This window comes from Megalops cyprinoides, chromosome 17 (assembly GCF_013368585.1).
Source record: "Megalops cyprinoides isolate fMegCyp1 chromosome 17, fMegCyp1.pri, whole genome shotgun sequence".
Classification (NCBI taxonomy): Eukaryota; Metazoa; Chordata; class Actinopteri; order Elopiformes; family Megalopidae; genus Megalops; species Megalops cyprinoides.
Window position 1 is genome coordinate 4,834,989 of NC_050599.1, and position 18,440 is coordinate 4,853,428.

The window sequence follows — 18,440 nt, forward strand, 5'->3', positions numbered from 1 at the left end:
CAGAATAGGCCCCTCCCCCCACCACCACCGGCGACACCATCACACAGTGAGGAAAAACACACGCTCTGCACACCACATCACCCATCACTCACACAGAAGAATCCCCAGAGGGCTTGGTAGCGGCGTGCAGCTCTCTGCTGCTTATTCCTGAGTTTAAAATGAAAGCACGTCCGTGACCTCGAGAAAGGAATTTCTCATTTACAGAGACTCTACCGTCTCATCATATCAGAGCTGCTCTGAATTTGCGGGATGCTGTTTTTGCTTGTGTGGTATTTTATTGGCAGGGTCGCATGAGAGCCTAGTGTGCTTTGGTTTTAAAAAAGTTCAAATGAAGAAGTAACAGTTATATTTTAATTCTGTGATTTTTATCATTATTATTATTAGTAGTAGTAACAACAGTAATAATAGTACTATCAGTATAAGTAGCAGAACTGAAAATGACAAATGAAAATTTGCATTGAATAAAATTTCATAGATGTAACACATTTAAAAAATAGAACCCTAAGTAATAAATGCAAATGATCGGATGAAGGTTATGCAAAAAACATTCCAAGGAGCGATATCTGAAAGATATCTGAAATATCAAAAACAATGCTCAATGTCCATGATGATCTCCTGCCAGACTGGGAATATTCAAACTGAGGAAATCTCTGGTGCATGGATGGACAGGCACCTTTGGACAATAAAGACCATTTGTTAGGACTGTGAAACGGTGGAATCATTGTAGAATTATCAGATTCATGTAATGGACACAATGGAAGTTGCTAGTAGAGCACCTGTATTTGTCCTGGCTCTCAGGCAGTGAATAAAGTGACTCTTTTTGTAAAGACGTTGCAAGAATAGATGGAAAGGCATGGATATGAGCTGAAGGTGATTTGCAAATGCACATACAAGAAGAAACGTATGAATGCAAAAATGTATTCGGAGCTGCTCTGACCTTGATCTCAGTCTCTGTAAGAAAATCAGTAGGGTTCAGTTTCGGAGAACAGAGAGGATAACAGATACATGAGATTTCACCAGCATCCACACAGGTTGAGACGAGTTACACACCGAATCAGAAGCCTGTGTCACCTTCGCCTTTGATTTTCTGTCCTGAAATTTGAGGACAACATTTGCGATCAAAATAAAACTCCATGCCAAGAAATAGGGAATAATAAAAAACATTCAGAAGCCTCTGTGAGCTTGTGCCCTGAAAACTTTTCTCGGGACCAAAAAGGCCAGCATTTATGTCGTTTCATTGAAATGCATGCACAATGAAACCTGCCAGAGACCAGGAACCATTGCTGAGACAGAACCAGAGGAGTACACTACCCATGAGCAACAAAAGGAGGGTAAAAGTAAAAACAAAATGCCCCTTCATCAGTTCCACATGAAGACTGAGGTTCATCGGAAAGAGAAAAACAGCCAAGCAAACTGAAGGCATTAAATGAAGCATAAACAGCCATCATCTGTACCTGCAAACACTAACAAGTTAAGGATATTCAATGGTTTATTTATCCAGATGGCAGCTCTAGTTCAAAATGAAATACTGCTTTATACCTGTTTTTGTTGAAAATTCATAGCGGTGCTGATGAAATCTAAAAACAGGTGCTGAGTCACACTGGCTCGTTTTACATCAGGCAGCTTTCATCTTTCCTCACACTTTTTATTGAGGGATAAAAACGTCCTGCTCATAATTATTAAAATTATGGCAGTCATAGGAGAAAAAATGCAGGAAATCCATGCATTGCAGTAAACTGCTCTAAGACTGCACTCCTGTGTAATAAAATATTGCGATTTTACGATCTAACAACTTAAAATGCATTGACTTTTATACTCCGTGTCCTGCATTAAAAACAGATCCGATCTCGCCCCACATTTGACCATAAGGGGGCACTATTTATCTTGTGACGCAGGTTACCAGATGGTGTCTGGTTAATCTTCTTTAATTTAATGCGATGCTTGTATGATTTTAATCAATTCCAATTACAGCACTTTCAATGATGTGGCTTTAATTGATAAATTAAAAAAAAAACACAGCGTTCCACTGCTTTTCAGCTGCATATACAGTACAGATGTCCACTGTTACAGGTCCAGGCACATAATCTGCCAACATCTTCCTCCATGTTAGTGGAAGTTTTCAGAGATCTGCACTGAGCAGCGTATCTATAGACCACAGTTCTGTATCTATTAATATTGAATATATCCATTCAGATCCCAGATGGTGCTGTTGGGAGAGAGACCAGTTTATGCAGAAACAAACACGGTCTTACTTTAAAATGTCTGTATAACAGATGGGGGTAAATACATAAAGTACATATAAATGAATCTTAACAGCAGTCACATGACGTCTTTGTAAATAATTCCACGCCGCAGACTTTCCCAGCATGTACCACAGGACAATTAATGGTTTTTAAGTTTTGCTGTTAACAGGTTCAAGACACAGAGAAGATAAACAGAGAGAGTGTAAAGGAACTTTGAATGGAGCCTTCTGTTTGCATTACCTGTGATTTATACCCCACAGGAAGACCTGCCAAAGGATCGTCCATTGGCCTCCGACCACCACCTACACGTATCCCATAATTCACCGCAGAGCCCTTCATCTGAGCGTTTCTGTATCCTGCGATACGACAACCTATGTAAATAACCAGACTGAAATGAGTATTCCTTTGTTAGCATGAACCGCTACGTCCATAATTAAGGACATAAGTACTTCAAGAAAATGCTATGTGTTCTTTTTAGGTTTTACATAGGAATATATACAGAACTCATCTGAGAATTTTTCTACAGCATCTTTCAATCACCTAGTACTTAGTTTTTCATTGTGAGTGCATCAGGTAATACATTGTGTTTTACACCAATATATAGTTTGCAATTTAGTTTTAGATTACCCAAAAAAAGAACAGGCCTGGACTTTGTCTTGACAACCACATGCTTTGCAATGGCTGCAGTGAATCAATCTGCTGAGCCAGAGAACTCAACATAAATTCGAGTTTCCTGCTTCCATAAATTTCTTATTTTTGCACCAAGGGAGACATTAAAGGGAGCCTGTGTTATCTGGCCTTTCCATGACAACAAATGTGGTAAAGCGTGTGTGTGTGTGGGGGGGGTGATAACAGAACCTGGCACCTTATCAGTGAGACCGTGTGATTGATAAACTTCGGTAAATGGGTCACCTGATAAGCTACGTGATAAGGTCACTGAACTCGCACTGAGAAGTAAGGTGTTTTAGAATAAACATGGGTGATCTCTGCTCAGTGTATCTAAAGTATATTAGACTAGACACTTATGTTTGCTTTTTCACCGTGGGCTTTTTATTTTTTAATATTTGAATGCATGCCCTGGGCATATTCGGCAGTGAAAATAAGCTGTGAGTTTTGGTGGGGGGAAATTCACTCTCGCAGGCCTTGAACCCTGGTCTAAGGGCACAGCAGCACCAGGCTTCAGAGGAGTTGAGGCTGTCTTCAGAAAAGCACATCAGACCCCAAAACGTCAGGTGTGCCTTTCAGGAGACTGTCAAGGAGATGACACGCTTTCTCCCTGATCCTGATTGGTGTGTGGGGGGACTGACTGGGCCAGACCTCCTCAAGCCCAGTCCCATGCCAGTGCAGGCAGGCACTTGCACTCGGTCCAGATGAAATGCAAATGAAACATTTTTCATCATCAGGAAGTCGTTAAGTGTGACGTGCCCGGTGTGAACCTGCGCTGGCTGGGCTGGGCCTCTCTCTGGAAAGAGGGGAAAAGAGCCTCCGAGCAGAAACTGCAGCGAGGTTTATAATTCACATCGAGGGGGGAATACCTGTGAAAATCTGCCACGGCCCGCGCTGTTCGGTGTAAATCTGCTGCAGCCCTGCTCTCCTTACAAAGAGAACGGGACAGATCAGGACCACTGATTGTATCAGTTTCTGAAAGCAGCACATCCAAGCCCACATCACTTTAAAGGTGTCGGCCCTGCGGACCTAGGGAGATTGTCTGTGGCAGCACAAAGAAATATCTCTGACTCTCTTCCTTTATAACAAAGATTGCAATTACCAAAAATAATTGAGCCGGCTCATTTTATTGATTTGTACAGCGCTGACTCGTACCGGTTGCCATCACCACCCCAGTACCTATCTGTAATAATAAGTTCCGATTCCCCTGCGAGGAGCCAATTAGGTGGGTGGGGTGCGTCGCAGGGAATGCGGCGTGCGCGTGTCGCCGACTCCGCAGATGCATCTGCAGATGTGTGACAGAGCCGCACGCGTGTGCGTGCGCAGGCGCGAGTGCGCGGGGCCTCGCCGGCGCTCTGCGCATTGTCCTCGCGTGAACTACACGCGTCGGGAGCCACGCCAGGGAGATATAAATATGAGGCTGTCGGCTAACTTGCTCTGAAGGAGACGAGCCGGCAGCACCTCCCTGCACCTCGGCGTGAGAGGGGCCCTGTCACGGGACTGGCAGCTTCTGTCTGTGATCCGCTGCGTGTGTAATGAAGTTTCCTTTCCGCATCCCTGGCTTGTATTAGAATTTTATTGCGCTGAGAAACAGCCTTACGAGGCCAGGGCTTAGGGCCTCCTCCACAGTAACTCTATCTATCTAGGACAGTACTGGCCTCAGCTTAGCACTGACAGCTTATATACACACACACAAGGTTTCATCTGTTAATCTATTTGATATTTCTCCCCAGGAAATCACAAATCCTATCATTAATAAATAAACATGTACTTGATTGAAATGGTTCTGAAATATTAAATTTCCCTTAATTAAAAAAAAAACATACAACTGAATATTTGAGCACTATCCCTGAAAATATAGCACAGGCTGAAAATGCATTCAGCAGTATATTGATCAGCTGTTCTGTTCTTAAATAATTTTGCTTCTATTCATTTTGATTCCAGAGTTTTTTTTCTTTAAATCCACATTATTTCAGAAGGTCTGGTGGTACAGAGCACAGCTTGCTCAGCTCGGTCATGTAATCACGTTAGGGGAGACGGCTGTGAGTCATCTATGAATCCAGACGGTCTGGCGTGGAGCAGAATGTTAATTATAAATCCCACCATGTATGTGCCCCATTTTGTTCTCAGATTTCTGCTCCGTTCTCCATGGCAATCAGGACGTAGATGCTGAGCGTTTCCCACAGATACAATCATGTAGCAGCCGCGGAGGTCAGAGGAAATGAGCAAACCTCCGTCCTCTGTTGGACTGCTCTGATGCAGCAGGTAGCTTTCCGCCCAGGTGTACAGACAGTGACATTTTCCAAATGCAGGATATTAACGCACACAAATGCCCTAAGGTCTACGATATATGTAATCAGACTGCTCACATATTTTATGAATCTGCATTGAAATTGTACTCACATAAAGTTGTGACAACACTTTAACAACATCTGGGAATACATTTATTTTTGATGCGTTGTACTTTTCACTATATTTATTTTAGTGATTACAATTAGCTGCATTTGTTAGAATGTCTGCAGAAAATAAATGATCCAGTTTGCAGTTTGGGAAAGGACCTGAATTGCCTCAGCTGTATAAATGTAAAAGTTGTAACTTGTTTATATTTTTACACATAAGATATAAAAAATTGTAAACTATGTAGGTTTGCTAAGCTATAATGTCATGTAATGTAACTTTCAATGTCTGTTTATGGTAAACGGTTCTGGGGCCATTTAAGTGGCAACATTCATTCTTAAGTGGGCAACACTGATGTGTCAAATTTATTAGCTACTTTAGTTAGCCTTACACAGGTAACATTGGCTGGCAAATTAACTATATAAAACAACATTATATCTTGCCACTTGTTGAGGACAAATGTTTAGCTAGTGTGAATTAGCCTGTAAGTTTCACCTGTTATTTACATTTTCCATTAAATAAACTCTAAATTAAAATGTCAACATGTCACCTAGAATGCTAACCTGGCCTAGATCCAGCTCTGTCTCATACATATGAATAGCAAGCTCTTAGGCATTAGAACTGCGCTAGACAAACCCAGTATAAACAGAATGACTCCAAAAGCTGTTCTCACTGATAGTAACTGCCAAAATGAATGTCCAGGTGGCCAAAACAGGCATGACCAAATCAGAATTTTTGTCTCAATACGCATAATTATTCTCACATTCTGCATGTATATATTAACTGCAAGTACAAGCATTAACAACAATAACATAATAACAATGAATGTATATAGTGCCTTTAAAGAATGTCAAAGCATTTTTCAGTGCACATTCCACAAATTAAGCAGAAGCTAGTGACTTTGCATCCATACTAAGCAGTCTCTCACTGCATTAATTTACCAAACAGTTCACAGGTTACATGCCCCAGTCAATCAAATGGATACGTCAAAGATATATAATTGCTGTATCTGACATATGATTTGGAAAATCCTATCCAATACTGTGTCCAAGAACATGAAGTTCTAGAACCTCTAACTAATTCAATCGAAACACCTTCCATCATGAATTTAGAATAATATGCTGGCATTCTCACATTATGTGAAATTTGTAGTGAACATAAATCCCACCTTTACATTAAATGGTATGCATAATCAAGAGACAATATCTCTCAGTGAAATACTCTCCTGTGATGGTCAAGATCATACATCATAGTGGTTCAGGTATAATTTACCTAAAAATTCTTGAAATTTGAAAAGTGATCTCTATGATCATATCCCATTTTATCCACAGACCATATCATCATTTCCACCACAGCTGACTTGACTCCTTGACTCAGTTCAAATTCTGAAAAAACCTGCAACCTCTAACAAAACTGTCATATCAGTGACATAGGTGCATCTTTGCTTATAAATGAAATGTCATTTCATTGAATCTCATGACCATTTACAGCAGCCAAGTGCAACATGCCATAAGCTGAGGGTCAACAGGTTGATTGTGTAGTTAACATGCAGCTACCTACTAAAGAAACAGCCATCTCAAACCAACACTGCAATGAAGAAAAGACACAGGTCATGAACACCATGCTTTTAAACTGTAGCTCAAATTAGTTCCTTTTAAAACAACAAAAAAGGAACCATACCAGTGCCCCCTAGGGGAGACTCAAGGTGGTCACAAAGGCCCAGGTCACAGTACCATTATTAAGGAGCCTCAGAGTGTTTAATAAGTGTATTTGTCATGCAGAGTGACTTGGCTAATGCAAGTCACACTCATTTTAGAAATCATATCACCACCTCGGGATGAGGCCAAGATTACTACCATGAGTTATACCAAGCTTGATCTTTTTTTTTCATGCTTGCTCACACGTATAAAGAACTCATTTCCGAGACACACAAAATCAAGTACCATTTCTACCAAGCCAACCAGGTACTTGCTCTTATTCAACGTCAATAGACGTCACAGAAGCTGCTCAGTTATTAATGTTCTTACAATTACATTTACAGTCAATTGCAAATGTCATTTCTTAAAATGTAGCCACAGATTTTTTAAGACAGCAAAACCGTAACAAGGGTTTTTGCATGTGCTGGCAGGACTATTCTAATCACATAGTTCCCTAAAATTAAAAGTTTAAAAGCTTGCTGCTTGTATACCCTGTGGGCCTTTTCTAAGGGGGAAATCGCTGTCATGCAGGATGAAAAGCTCCTTTAAAGAATTAGGAGCACTCAGATGGAGAGCATCTGACGCCAGCGCATTTGTCATCTATTCAGAAGGGCAAACCATATGCAGGGATGTGTTCTGTGTTGACTACCAATAACAAATCTTGACAAAATAGTAAAGACTACATCCAAAACTGTAAACTGTGAGCTGGTGGCGTTTTGGAACACATCTCCATAAGACAGACCAGGCATCTGTACTTGCTGCAAACGTTTTTCCTAAAAAACATAAAAAATGCAAGTCATGCGTATCTGAAAGAAAATATAATGAAAAGAATGAATGCGATGACATTTATCAAAACGATGGCATCAACACAGGATTAAAAGCACCGTATCAAAAAATACGCACAAACTCCAAACCATGGCTGACCAATAACCATGACCAATTGTGTCGTATTTAAATGATGATTAGGACAGGCAACCACAGAACAGCTACATAAATGAAGGTGGACATTTATGACAGAAACGTCGTTAAACTACAAAGTTTATATTTTAAACCACGATCTTTTGACTCCTGTATTGAGTCGCGGGTAATACTATAGGCGACTCTGCTATAGTTACAGTTCATAACAAAGGTGTCCCCCAACCCAGCTTGTTGGTCGTTTCGAGATGTTATCACCCGTCACCATAAACCCCAGCCCTAGCAACTGGTTGGGAGGTGCGTTTTTATCTGGCTACATACTCTCCTTCCGTAAGCGGAAGCGTGCAGCCTTTGCGCACGGTGAGCGCACGCCCTGTCCGTGTCCAATCACGGCGCAAAGAACACGCCGCTAATCCAATCATACGAAAGGGAAAAAATATCGCGGAAAGTAAATAATAGTGTGTCCGGTATTTGTAGAGGCATCGGTCTCTCAGGGTGTCAGTCATCAACGGGAGCCAATCGCTGAGCTACGGACCATTCTTTCGAGGGAGGAGACTAGACGGCCAGAAATATAATCTAGTCCAAAAATAAGACCATGAATCTCCTTTGTCTCCGTGCTTAATGGTCCTCTTAAAGTGAACCTCTCTGTTCCATTGGCCTAAACGCTAATGAGGCGGGACTTGACGTTTGCAACTACATGGTTAATCGGGTTTGGTGGTTAGCAAATGTTAAAATGGAACTCGCTTGAGCGCAAAATACGGGATCGTGAGATGAATGATTCGATAAATTTCTTATTCATATAACAGTAACGGTTAGACGAAGAAAACAGTATGCATACAAGGTAAATAAATGAGGCCACTCTCAATTTACTGTGCAATAAAACAAGTAAAAAAAACGTTTTCATAACACACAGAACTGAATACATGTAAGGAAATGGTTAAGCCCCGCCTGGTTGCTGCTTGGGCCAATGAAAACATGGAGATCGCTGCGAGTCGACCAATTAAAACACGAATTTTGGGTAGTTCTTTACGCGCAAAGTAGGGCAGGATGATGACTCTTGTGACCTGTGTGTTGTTGAGAATGCTGCAGTGTGTCAGTAGCTAACCAGTAGAGGAGGAGGATAGGGGAGGGTCTGCCGGAGAGGAATGGTGTTGATTAGGGTTACTGAAGAGTGCTGCGATCATATTACAGAGAAGGGGGAACATTGCCCGTAATGGCACACTGAAAGCACACAACCAGGGGCAGAGGAGCTGCCACATTGGATTTTTATTCGTGATGATTTCGCTTTCCAGCTAGTTAGCTTTTATTTAGAGTGAAATCTTAATAAAAAAAAAGATCCCCCCGAGGAGAAGCAAACAGAATAAAATGTTTCAGAAAGGATCTGCGGTAACACCCGGACACACCGAGAGTGAAAAGAAAGTGGTTTCTGTTTATCTTACGGCCGAATCCTCGTTGTTAAAACTATAGGCACGCCTGGTGGAAACACGTTATTGTCTCGGTTACCATTGCAAGGACTGGTTGCAGTTTTGATGCCGAAAACTCGGATAACATTGGTACAGGAGCAGCATAGCGGTAGTGGAAAAGGCACCACCATTACGGTATGATTTCAACAGCTGCAGCTCGGATTACTCCTAACGTTACTTCTTAGCTAGAAATTATGTTTCTCTCAACTGGAGCAACTCCGTGTGCCCCTTCCGAAAAAACAACGAGGATTTGGTTTGTAATGATTTGTTGTACTTAAAAAGGCTGAAATCGTACATTGTACCCCAGCGACCAGTACTGTCACCGGGGACAAAGAAATCTCCGTTTTTTCCTGGATGTTGCCCCGGTTTATCCTCTCCGTGCTCGTAGTTTCCAGCCTCCCAAACAGCGATCATGTTTGCAGTCCGCATCGTCACCGCAGACTACTACATGGCGAGTCCCATCAAAGACTTGGACGTCTGCTATTCTGAATTCAGAGAGAGCGATGCCAAGAGGGTGCCAGTGGTTCGGATCTTCGGGGCGACCCCGGCAGGTAACGTGTGCGCCAGTTTCGCTGTGTTAATTATAAGGGTCACCCCTGCTGACTGAAAGCATGTTACCGCCACGCGTTTCACGCCTGTTGTTGCTGCCCGGACGCGGCCAAGTTCCTGCTCTGCGGTTGGTAACGAGCAAGAACAGTTTAAATGTTGCCCATCAGGATGAATGTGCAAAAACGCCATGTATTGTCTACATCAGTTTTCAACTCGTATTTCTACATTAACGCAGCGCTGAAGGAGTAGAACTAACCAGTCAGCCAGCTGCTTAATTAACACAGAAATATGTCTGTAGCTAGCTGGGCAACTTGCCCCGTTCTCAGTATGATCTTTAGAGAATATGTTTGATCAGAAGTTAGATGACCGTGTGACATCGTTACCTATAACATGCCGTGTAGCTAGGTGGGTAATTTCTTACATGTCCGCTTTGTTTCCAAGTATTTTCCCCTGGATTAAAGGCTGAACGTCTCATGTTCTCTGTGGCGCTATAGCTAAACTAGCCACCCCTCAACGTGGACGAATAGAAATGCTTGCCACCTATACGGCATATAGTAGTACTTGGCACCTTTGCTGCATATTTTCCACTGTAGGGTCGCTTGGAGATTGTTTCTGAGATATTGATGCTACTGTGTCTTTGACATTAGATCCTAACGATTCTGAATGCCCTGCCTCAAAGGGACATTGTATTATGTAAATAAATGGTGCATCAACCATACAGTCAGAGACTGGTTTAACAGACAGCTAGCGTCATAGCTAGAACGGAGTTTATGGAGGTGCTGGCGAAGAGCCTTGTCAGAATCAATTAAATTCTACGCTAATAATGTTACAATTGAATAGGCCTTGACGTTTTTTTTTTCTTTCCTCAGTGCTGTAATTGTCTCCTTTGTTTTGCAGTTTTTCCACAATCTCCTTAACATCTGAAGCACTCTAAGCTCAGGCCTCGTTCCGTTCTGAGGTGCCTCATTATTTTTTCTGTTACTGTGGAAACTGGTAATTGTTCAGGGATCTCTGCAGCCTTGTATCCATATCTGGCGTCTACGTTTTAAAAAAAAAAAACGGCCACTGCATCATGGTGACTTTGTCATGTTTTCCAGACCCACCCATTCTGGATTTGATCCTACCCTTGGCATTGTCAGGAGGCAGCTCCTCAGACAGCGTGGCTTTTATTTGTTCCTAGTGGCTGTTTTTGGGAAGTTGACAGGGCGAGTTTTATTTTTTTTTCTTTCTTTCTTTTTTTTTTTTTTTTTTTTACAGGGATACCCACAAAAAGCAAAAGGTGCTTTAGGTCTGCTGTGAGTGTGTACCTCTTTGTGCCAGGAAAGTCCCTCGTGCCTGCAGTGAAGTGCAGCCAACAACTGGACAGACTTTGGAATTTGCATTCCGGTTCATGCTTTGTGTTAAATGGCCGTTTTTTGCAGCACTTTTCAGGCAGCTGTACTTTAAAGATTTAAGTTAAACGTTAAAGTTAAAGTACCTGTTCATCACAGTGCAGTTCAGCTATAGAAACTGTGCTGTTGTGCTAGTCTTCTCACCCCGTCACACTGGTGATAAGAAGCCAAGAGTGTTAAGAGAACTCTGAAATCCTGGTTGGGAGCACCATAAAACAGACAGGGACTTGTAACTGTATTTTTTATATAGTTTGGGCCCATTCTGTCAATAAGCAGTTTTTTAAAAAATTTTATATCACTTATTTCATAACTCCAAAACAGGCCGCGTTTAATCCTGGAATAATTACAGACATAATTTTAAGAAAATGTATCACCTGTTACAAAATGCCTTCCAGATTTCTTAAAAAAAAAAAGAAGAAAATATTATTCAGTGGAGATTTCCATGATCCTAGTCAGTGGCTATTTTTTATGGTATTCTTGGAATCCGTGTAGAACTGTGCTAATTGAGTATGTTGCTATGGGGGTTGCCATCATGTGTCTAATACAGTGCCAGCTCTGAATTTCATATTGAAGGGTGATTTTTTTTTTTTTTTGTTGCAGCTCATAATTGCACCACAATTTCAGTGCATTAGTTGGTTCCTATCACTCATGAAATTATTCCTTCAGAATTTTTAACAGACACTTACCGCTGTTTTTATTGCAGTTCTGTCTCGCGCCACACGCTCTGCTTGCTTGAATCCGGAGGGCTCTTTGTTTCCGTCTTCTGCGCGGTGGTTCATCTCCGCAGATTGTGAGCACGATATGGGGCTGTTTCAAGACATTTTGTTCGCTCCTGCCCGTGAAAATGAATAGATGCCGGGATTGTGAAGCGGCACTCTGTTTCTGGGAGGAACTGTAATGAATGGCTGGGATGTCTATTGGGAACATCGCAGTGGAGTGTGGGAAGATAAGTGGGTGAGAGTGGATACCAATACATATTAGGCCCAACCGATGGGGGAACCATTGACAGAGGTCACTGTGACCGGGTGACATTGTGGTCCTGGAGCTCTGACCAGGTGTCACCACAATGTGGTGGCATCTGTTGTGTTTAGGGAGGAAAGTCACTTCCACGGGGCATGATGTGGGTTCAAAGTAGGCGTCTCTCGGCCTGGGCAGCAGGCGTTCTGCTTGAACCCCACATGTGGACAGATGTTCTTGAGTAAGATTTTGGCTGCCCAGTAGCATTTGGTATTTTGAAATTTAATGAGCTGTCTGAGATGATGGTTGCTTAAGAATCCACCGAGACCTTTTGTTAAGACGCATAAAGCATTCACTGGTGCTTTCTATGGAAATATTAAGTTTTGGATTGTGGGTAATGTAAAAGTATTTTACTGTAATCTGGCATCTCAGTCGAGATGATTTGTGCATGGCTTGGGACATGTTTTAAATCCCATGCAGTTTCTTTTTTCCAAAATAACGTGCATCACCATCTGGAAAGCATAGAAACCATTCAAGACGGCCCTGTGTTTTTGATCATTTAGAAATGTTTTGAAAGTTGTGCAAAAGTTGGCTAAACCGGGAAAGGAATCAAAATAGGCTACACCCTCCAAGTCAAGAGCAAAACCCTGTCTTTATAGGACAGGAAAATGGACATTTAAGAGTCTTGTAAACATGGTTTTAGTGCAAGCGCTGCACTGCCCTTTTTCTGTATGTTTGTACAGATAAATGTACCAAAGTGATTATACTCTCCTCTCTTAATTAGCCTTTTCATGGCCTTAATAGCAGTTTTGTGGTTGGAAACTAAGATTGTGTGTTTACAGCTATTTTAGATCACAAAACAATTCTTGACAGAAACATGTTGTTGTGTTTTTTTCACAATATGGTCCTATAAATACTGGGTACAGTTTTCAGTTGTACTTATTGAAATTACATAGGCCCTTAGTCTAAAACTACACGCTGTTGCTGCTTTAAATATTTCCTTTCATGTTTGATCTTGGCCTATTGTTAGGCTGTAAGGATTTAGATATGCATTCTTAAAATACGCCGACCTTTAAATATATAAATATCACTTTTTTCGATTGATTCAGTAACATCTGCCTTCCCAAGGAGTAAGATTGTCTCATTTAGTGAAGAGGGAATAACAGATTATTCTATTCCTTTTTCCATAAAAGGTCAGATTAGACCTCAGCTCCATGTTGATCCAACATGCCCTAACTAAGCAATTCTATTCAATTGTCCTTGCAAGAAAAACAATCCCAGGATTCATAATTAGATCTTTGCAGTCTAATTAATGACGCATCAAAGATCACCTGGAGAGTAAGAAGCAGGTGAGGCTGACAGAAATATTTATGGAAATCCTCCAATCCTGCTTCTTTTCCTGTGTAGAGAAACTGGGCCACGCGGAGACCTCTTTCTGTGAATGCTCCTCTGTTTTTCCTGTCTGCGACTCGCGCTTTATTACGCTCACGCTGGCCTGTCCTCTCCTGACCTGAGCCAAATGCCGACACGCCAGCACACCCCCCCCCCCTTCTCCCCGTCACCCGACACCACTTTTCCTGTTTGTGCTTTGTTCTTCTTTATCAGCCGGCCTCCTCATCGCCTCCGTGTGAGAGCTCAGAGTCTCCTCGCTGCAGGGGATGGCCGCACCACGCCGCGCTCCGCAGTTTCTGCGCTTGCAGCATTTCTCCTCCTAACACTTCACCTGGGGTCTCGGGTTCGAATGTAGCACCTACTGCAGAAGTGAGAGGGGGTGTGCGGGTTTCAGTGTAGCCCGGTGCATACCTGTATGTTTCATTTTCTACATATATTTTGAAGACTCTTTTTGAGTATGTATTTAACTTCAAGGTAATTAGAGTCCCTTGAAACACAGCTGGAGTTGAAGTTCTTATGCTGTGGGGTTGCCTGGCCCTGTAGTAGAAGTGTGAAAGACGATGCCTGATGGAGTTAGCACCAGAGAGAGGGTTCTCAAAACTGAACCATACGCTCCTGTGAGCAGCTGTGTGCTTCCCTACCTGAGGCTTGCCTAGGCAGACCCTGCCTCATGTCTGGTGGCAGCCCAGTGCTGCCTGAAATGAGTGGTACATACAGCTCTTGTTTTGCTCAGCCAGCTTTAAGCCTGTCGGTCCTGTGTGCGTTTTGGTGTATGGGGGAGGGGAGGGGAAGGAGGGCATGACCAATTGACCTGAATGAGGGGTCAAGCAGTCGACTGCAGAGAAGGATAAATCGTGAGTCTCCCAACCATGCCCCCCCCCCCCCCCTACCCCCCCCCCCCCACCGCCGCGCTGCCCCACTCCAGGAGACTTTAATGCCATCTGAAGGAATTCCTCCCAGATCCATTAACAGGATAATGGGGGATTTAGAGATTGGATGGTTCATTAGCAGGAAGGTTTTTTTGTCTGCAGAAATGGCATTTCCCTCTTTGTATTAATTGTACTATTTAGGATTCTCAGGCAGGTTTATGTATTATTGTTCAGCTCTCGTGGCGTGATGACATTCAAATCCTGTTCATTGTCCTATTGTCGCAGAATGTCGGCAGCCGCTGCGGATCAGTGTGCTGCTGAATTGTTTTAAACTGTTGCTTTGTTGGTTCAGTGTTGCAGAGGTAGCTGCAGGAACGCACTGTAAACGTCTGGCTAATCAGCGGGAAAATGGCACAGATTTCGTGGAGCACACAGGGAATCGTGGTCCGTGCCCCCCACGTCGTGCGCAAGATGTCATTGCGAGGGAACTTGAGGTGAAATCTGTCGTGACTCCAGGGCCAATTAGCAGTCTGAAAAGGCCATTTGGAGAGGGTTACCGGGAAGGCCCTCGGTGACCCCTTTCCTCTCTGAGCACACTCAGGGTTATTAACCATTAACAAGGTCTGTCTGCTCTTTGCTGAGACTTAAGGCCCGTTTTCTCACTGCGGCTCCTCTAGTTTTAGGTTGCATTAATGAACTGCTTTTCTCTTTGTCTGGGTGTCTGATTGTTTTACAGCTTGCGTGCGTTTAAGCAGTGCTTCTTAAATGTGTTTATGTGTGGCTAAAGCCTGCGTGCTCTGTCTGTTTGTCATGGGGCCTTGCGTTGCTCGAGGAATTTTGGAACCCCCCCAGAAAGTTATCTGGTTTCAAAGGGTTTGAGGACACAGCTACGGACCAGTGCAGTCTCGAGTTTTGAAAACAAACCGTCCTTATCCTTGAGATATCAATCGTTCCTGCTCCTCTCTTTCCCCTTCTGAATGCTATCGTGATGCAGTTCAGCTTCACTGGATTTTAGAGTATCCAAAATGTAAAACGTCGCTCACCTTCTGCTGCGGTTGATACTGTCAGCCGACGTGGCCCGCGGGTTTTTCCGAGCAGGATGTGATGTTTGCTCCTTTCTTGCGTCTCCGGGTTTTCCCGCATTTCTCTTTTCCCCGGAGGTCCTCGCCGTCTCCGCGCAGCACGCCCATGCCCTTGCCGCTGCGCTCCGGGCCTGGAGATCGATGGCTGTCATGGCTTCTCCCCGGGTTGACAGTGGAGATTTGAATGTGCAGCAGCCAAAACTCTGCTCGATTGGGATCTGGAGAAGCAGATTGTCTGGGCTCCGCTCACCCTCTGTCATGCTCTGAAAGGTGGGCAGCACCATGGAGAACAGGGGTCCAGGTTCTCTCTCACGCTGTGGGCACCTGCCTCAGTTTGAGTGTGATTTCTCTGAATTCATCATCATCCACCCTGGGAGGGAGTCTATTGTGTTCACACAGATTTAAGTCATAATCATTGTCATTAATTTATATCTGGTCTACGTAATTTGATATAGCAGGGCATCTGTGACGTAGAACTGTGCCTGCTGTCACATTATTCAGCATTACAGTAAATGAATAAAAATGACTGTGCTGCGTGGATTGTCTCTTTGTTATTTGTTCTGCTTTCATTTACATGCGTTGATCAATTTCATTAGATTTCATTGCAAGCTACAGCTGTATTGTACTCCTCAGAACCATTGCTGCAGTATTGATAGGATTTGTCTGTGTAGTTTTTTTTCACCATGTGCCGTATGAGAAGCGAGCTGTGTCAAGGTCATGCGGCTGGGCGGGGGATGTCTCCTCCCCTGTGGTCCTTTGTGTGAGACAGCGTCTGCCTCACCTGCACTTGGCACCGTGAGCAAATGCTTACGGTCCTGTCAGCCAACAACACTGTAAGCAAGTGCTAGTGGTACTGTAAGCTATCAACACTGTAAGCAAGTGCTAGTGGTACTATAAGCCAACAACACTGTAAGCAAGTGCTAGTGGTGCTGTAAGCTAACAGCACTGCAAGCAAATGCTAGTGGTACTGTAAGCTATCAAGACTGTAAGCAAGTGCTAGTGGTACTGTAAGCTAACAAGACTGTAAGCAAGTGCTAGTGGTACTATAAGCTAACAACACTAAGAAAGCGCTAGTGGTACTGTATGCTAGCAACACTGTATGCTAGCCCTAGCAGCATTGTTAAAGAGCCTTAGCAGTACTGTAAGCCAGCCCTAGCGGCCTATAAGACATTTTCCTCACAGGGACAGTAATGAAGCAAGGTGTCTTATCTCTGCTTCCTTTCTCTGCTCATCCAGTTGCGAGTTTCCGTCTGCTGATGTAAACGCTGGTGCAGTTTTCCCTGCCCTCCCCATCACACCTCTCAGCTCCCGTCTCTGCACGTATGACTCACCTGTGTTCTCAAACTCACACGGACACACTCAGTTTATCAAGGTACTTAACCAACAATTGCCTCAGTAAATATCCAGCTGTATAAATGGATAACAATGTAAAAACCTGTAAAATAAGTCGCTCTGGATAAGACCATCTGCTAAATGCCAATAATGTAAAAACTGAGACTGGCTGGGTATTGATGGGGCTGAGCCCTGGTGGCTTCAGTGGCTTGTCTGTGTCCAGGCCTCCTCTTGTTCTGTGATCTTTACACGTGGAGTGGGAATGACTGGATGAGCTCAGGAGGCACTGAAAACCGTGTTGAGCGTGCTGGAAACACAGGCGCTAGCAGCCACGAGCTTGGCGATACTGGACCCCAGAACACATGCAGCGTGTCAGAGAGAAGGCTCTTTCCCCACTCTGTGGAGCTGGGAGCTTCTGGTCAGAGAGCCGATCGATAGGAGACGTGTGGGGCTGATACGCATGCAGGCCTGACGGGCCCAGGGGGCGGGGGGGTTTTACTGGTGGTCAATACGTCTGCAGTCTGGCGTTGCAAATCACAGCCTGTGGCAGCCGCGGTTCAAAGCAGCCTGCACCCATCCCCCCAAAAAAAAAACATTTCCCGCCTTTTTTGCCAGGTCCCGCCCACCTCGCGCCCGCCCGCCTCAGGTGCCCGCCCACCTCGCGCACCCGGGCAGATCGGGCCGGCCGGCGACACGCTGCAGCCGTCTCTCTGTGTTTCCGATGCGGCGCTCTCGGCTGCACGGAGGACGGGCAGGAAATGCTCGCGCTCTCAGTCTCGCTGTTTGATGTGGAGCTGCGCTGGTGCAGCTGCTGCAGCGGCACAGGCTACCACGCAGCGGCTGCGAGTCCGCGACTGCGCTTCCTGCTGTGTCTCACAGCGGCGGCGTGGCATGGCAGTGAGGAGCAGGCCTCGTAACCACAAGGTTGCTGGCTCAGTTCCCTGTAGGGGCACTGCTGCTGTAATCTTGGGCGAGTTACCTAACCCACAGTTGCCTCAGTAAATATCCAGCTGTATAAATGGACAGCACATAAAAACTGTAACCTGACTAAGTCTCACTGGATCTGTTAAATGACAGTAGTTTTAATGTGTTGCAGTGTGTGGCCGGGCACAGCGGCTGGGCCAGGGGCAGGGTGTCGGCCCCTGCATATGGAGGGCCCTCCGATCTGTGTCAGCTCACCCCGGCCTTGGCCCCGTGCTCCTGCAGCTAGGCATTGTGGGACGTAGGTCTCGTGCTCGCCAGTCTGTCTTCTCAGAAAGCACGCCTCCCCTTTTATACTGGCATGCCGAAGCCGGCGCTGTCGGGAAACGCTGTCAGTGTTTCTGGCAGATCAGATCCGTATTTTTAAAGCGGGCAACCGAAGAATTTGGCAAGGAGAGCTGGTGAATTGGAAACGGGAACGGCGAGAACCTGCCGTGCTGTGTTGCAGCTTGCATCTGGGTGTAAATGACGCACATGCAAACGCGTGTAAAACTGACTGCGTTAAG

The 18,440-nt window shown here is 44.3% G+C and overlaps 1 protein-coding gene across 1 annotated transcript in view; it reads left to right on the forward strand.

The window, feature by feature from the left end:
- Nucleotides 1-9,032: 9,032 nt before the first annotated feature.
- Nucleotides 9,033-18,440, forward strand: part of rev3l (REV3 like, DNA directed polymerase zeta catalytic subunit) — a 65,654-nt gene continuing 56,246 nt past the window's right edge. Inside the window, exon 1 of the mRNA XM_036549284.1 lies at nt 9,033-9,932. Coding sequence (XP_036405177.1) covers nt 9,794-9,932 — 139 coding nt within the window. The 5' untranslated portion in view covers nt 9,033-9,793. The remainder of the gene's footprint in view (nt 9,933-18,440) is intronic.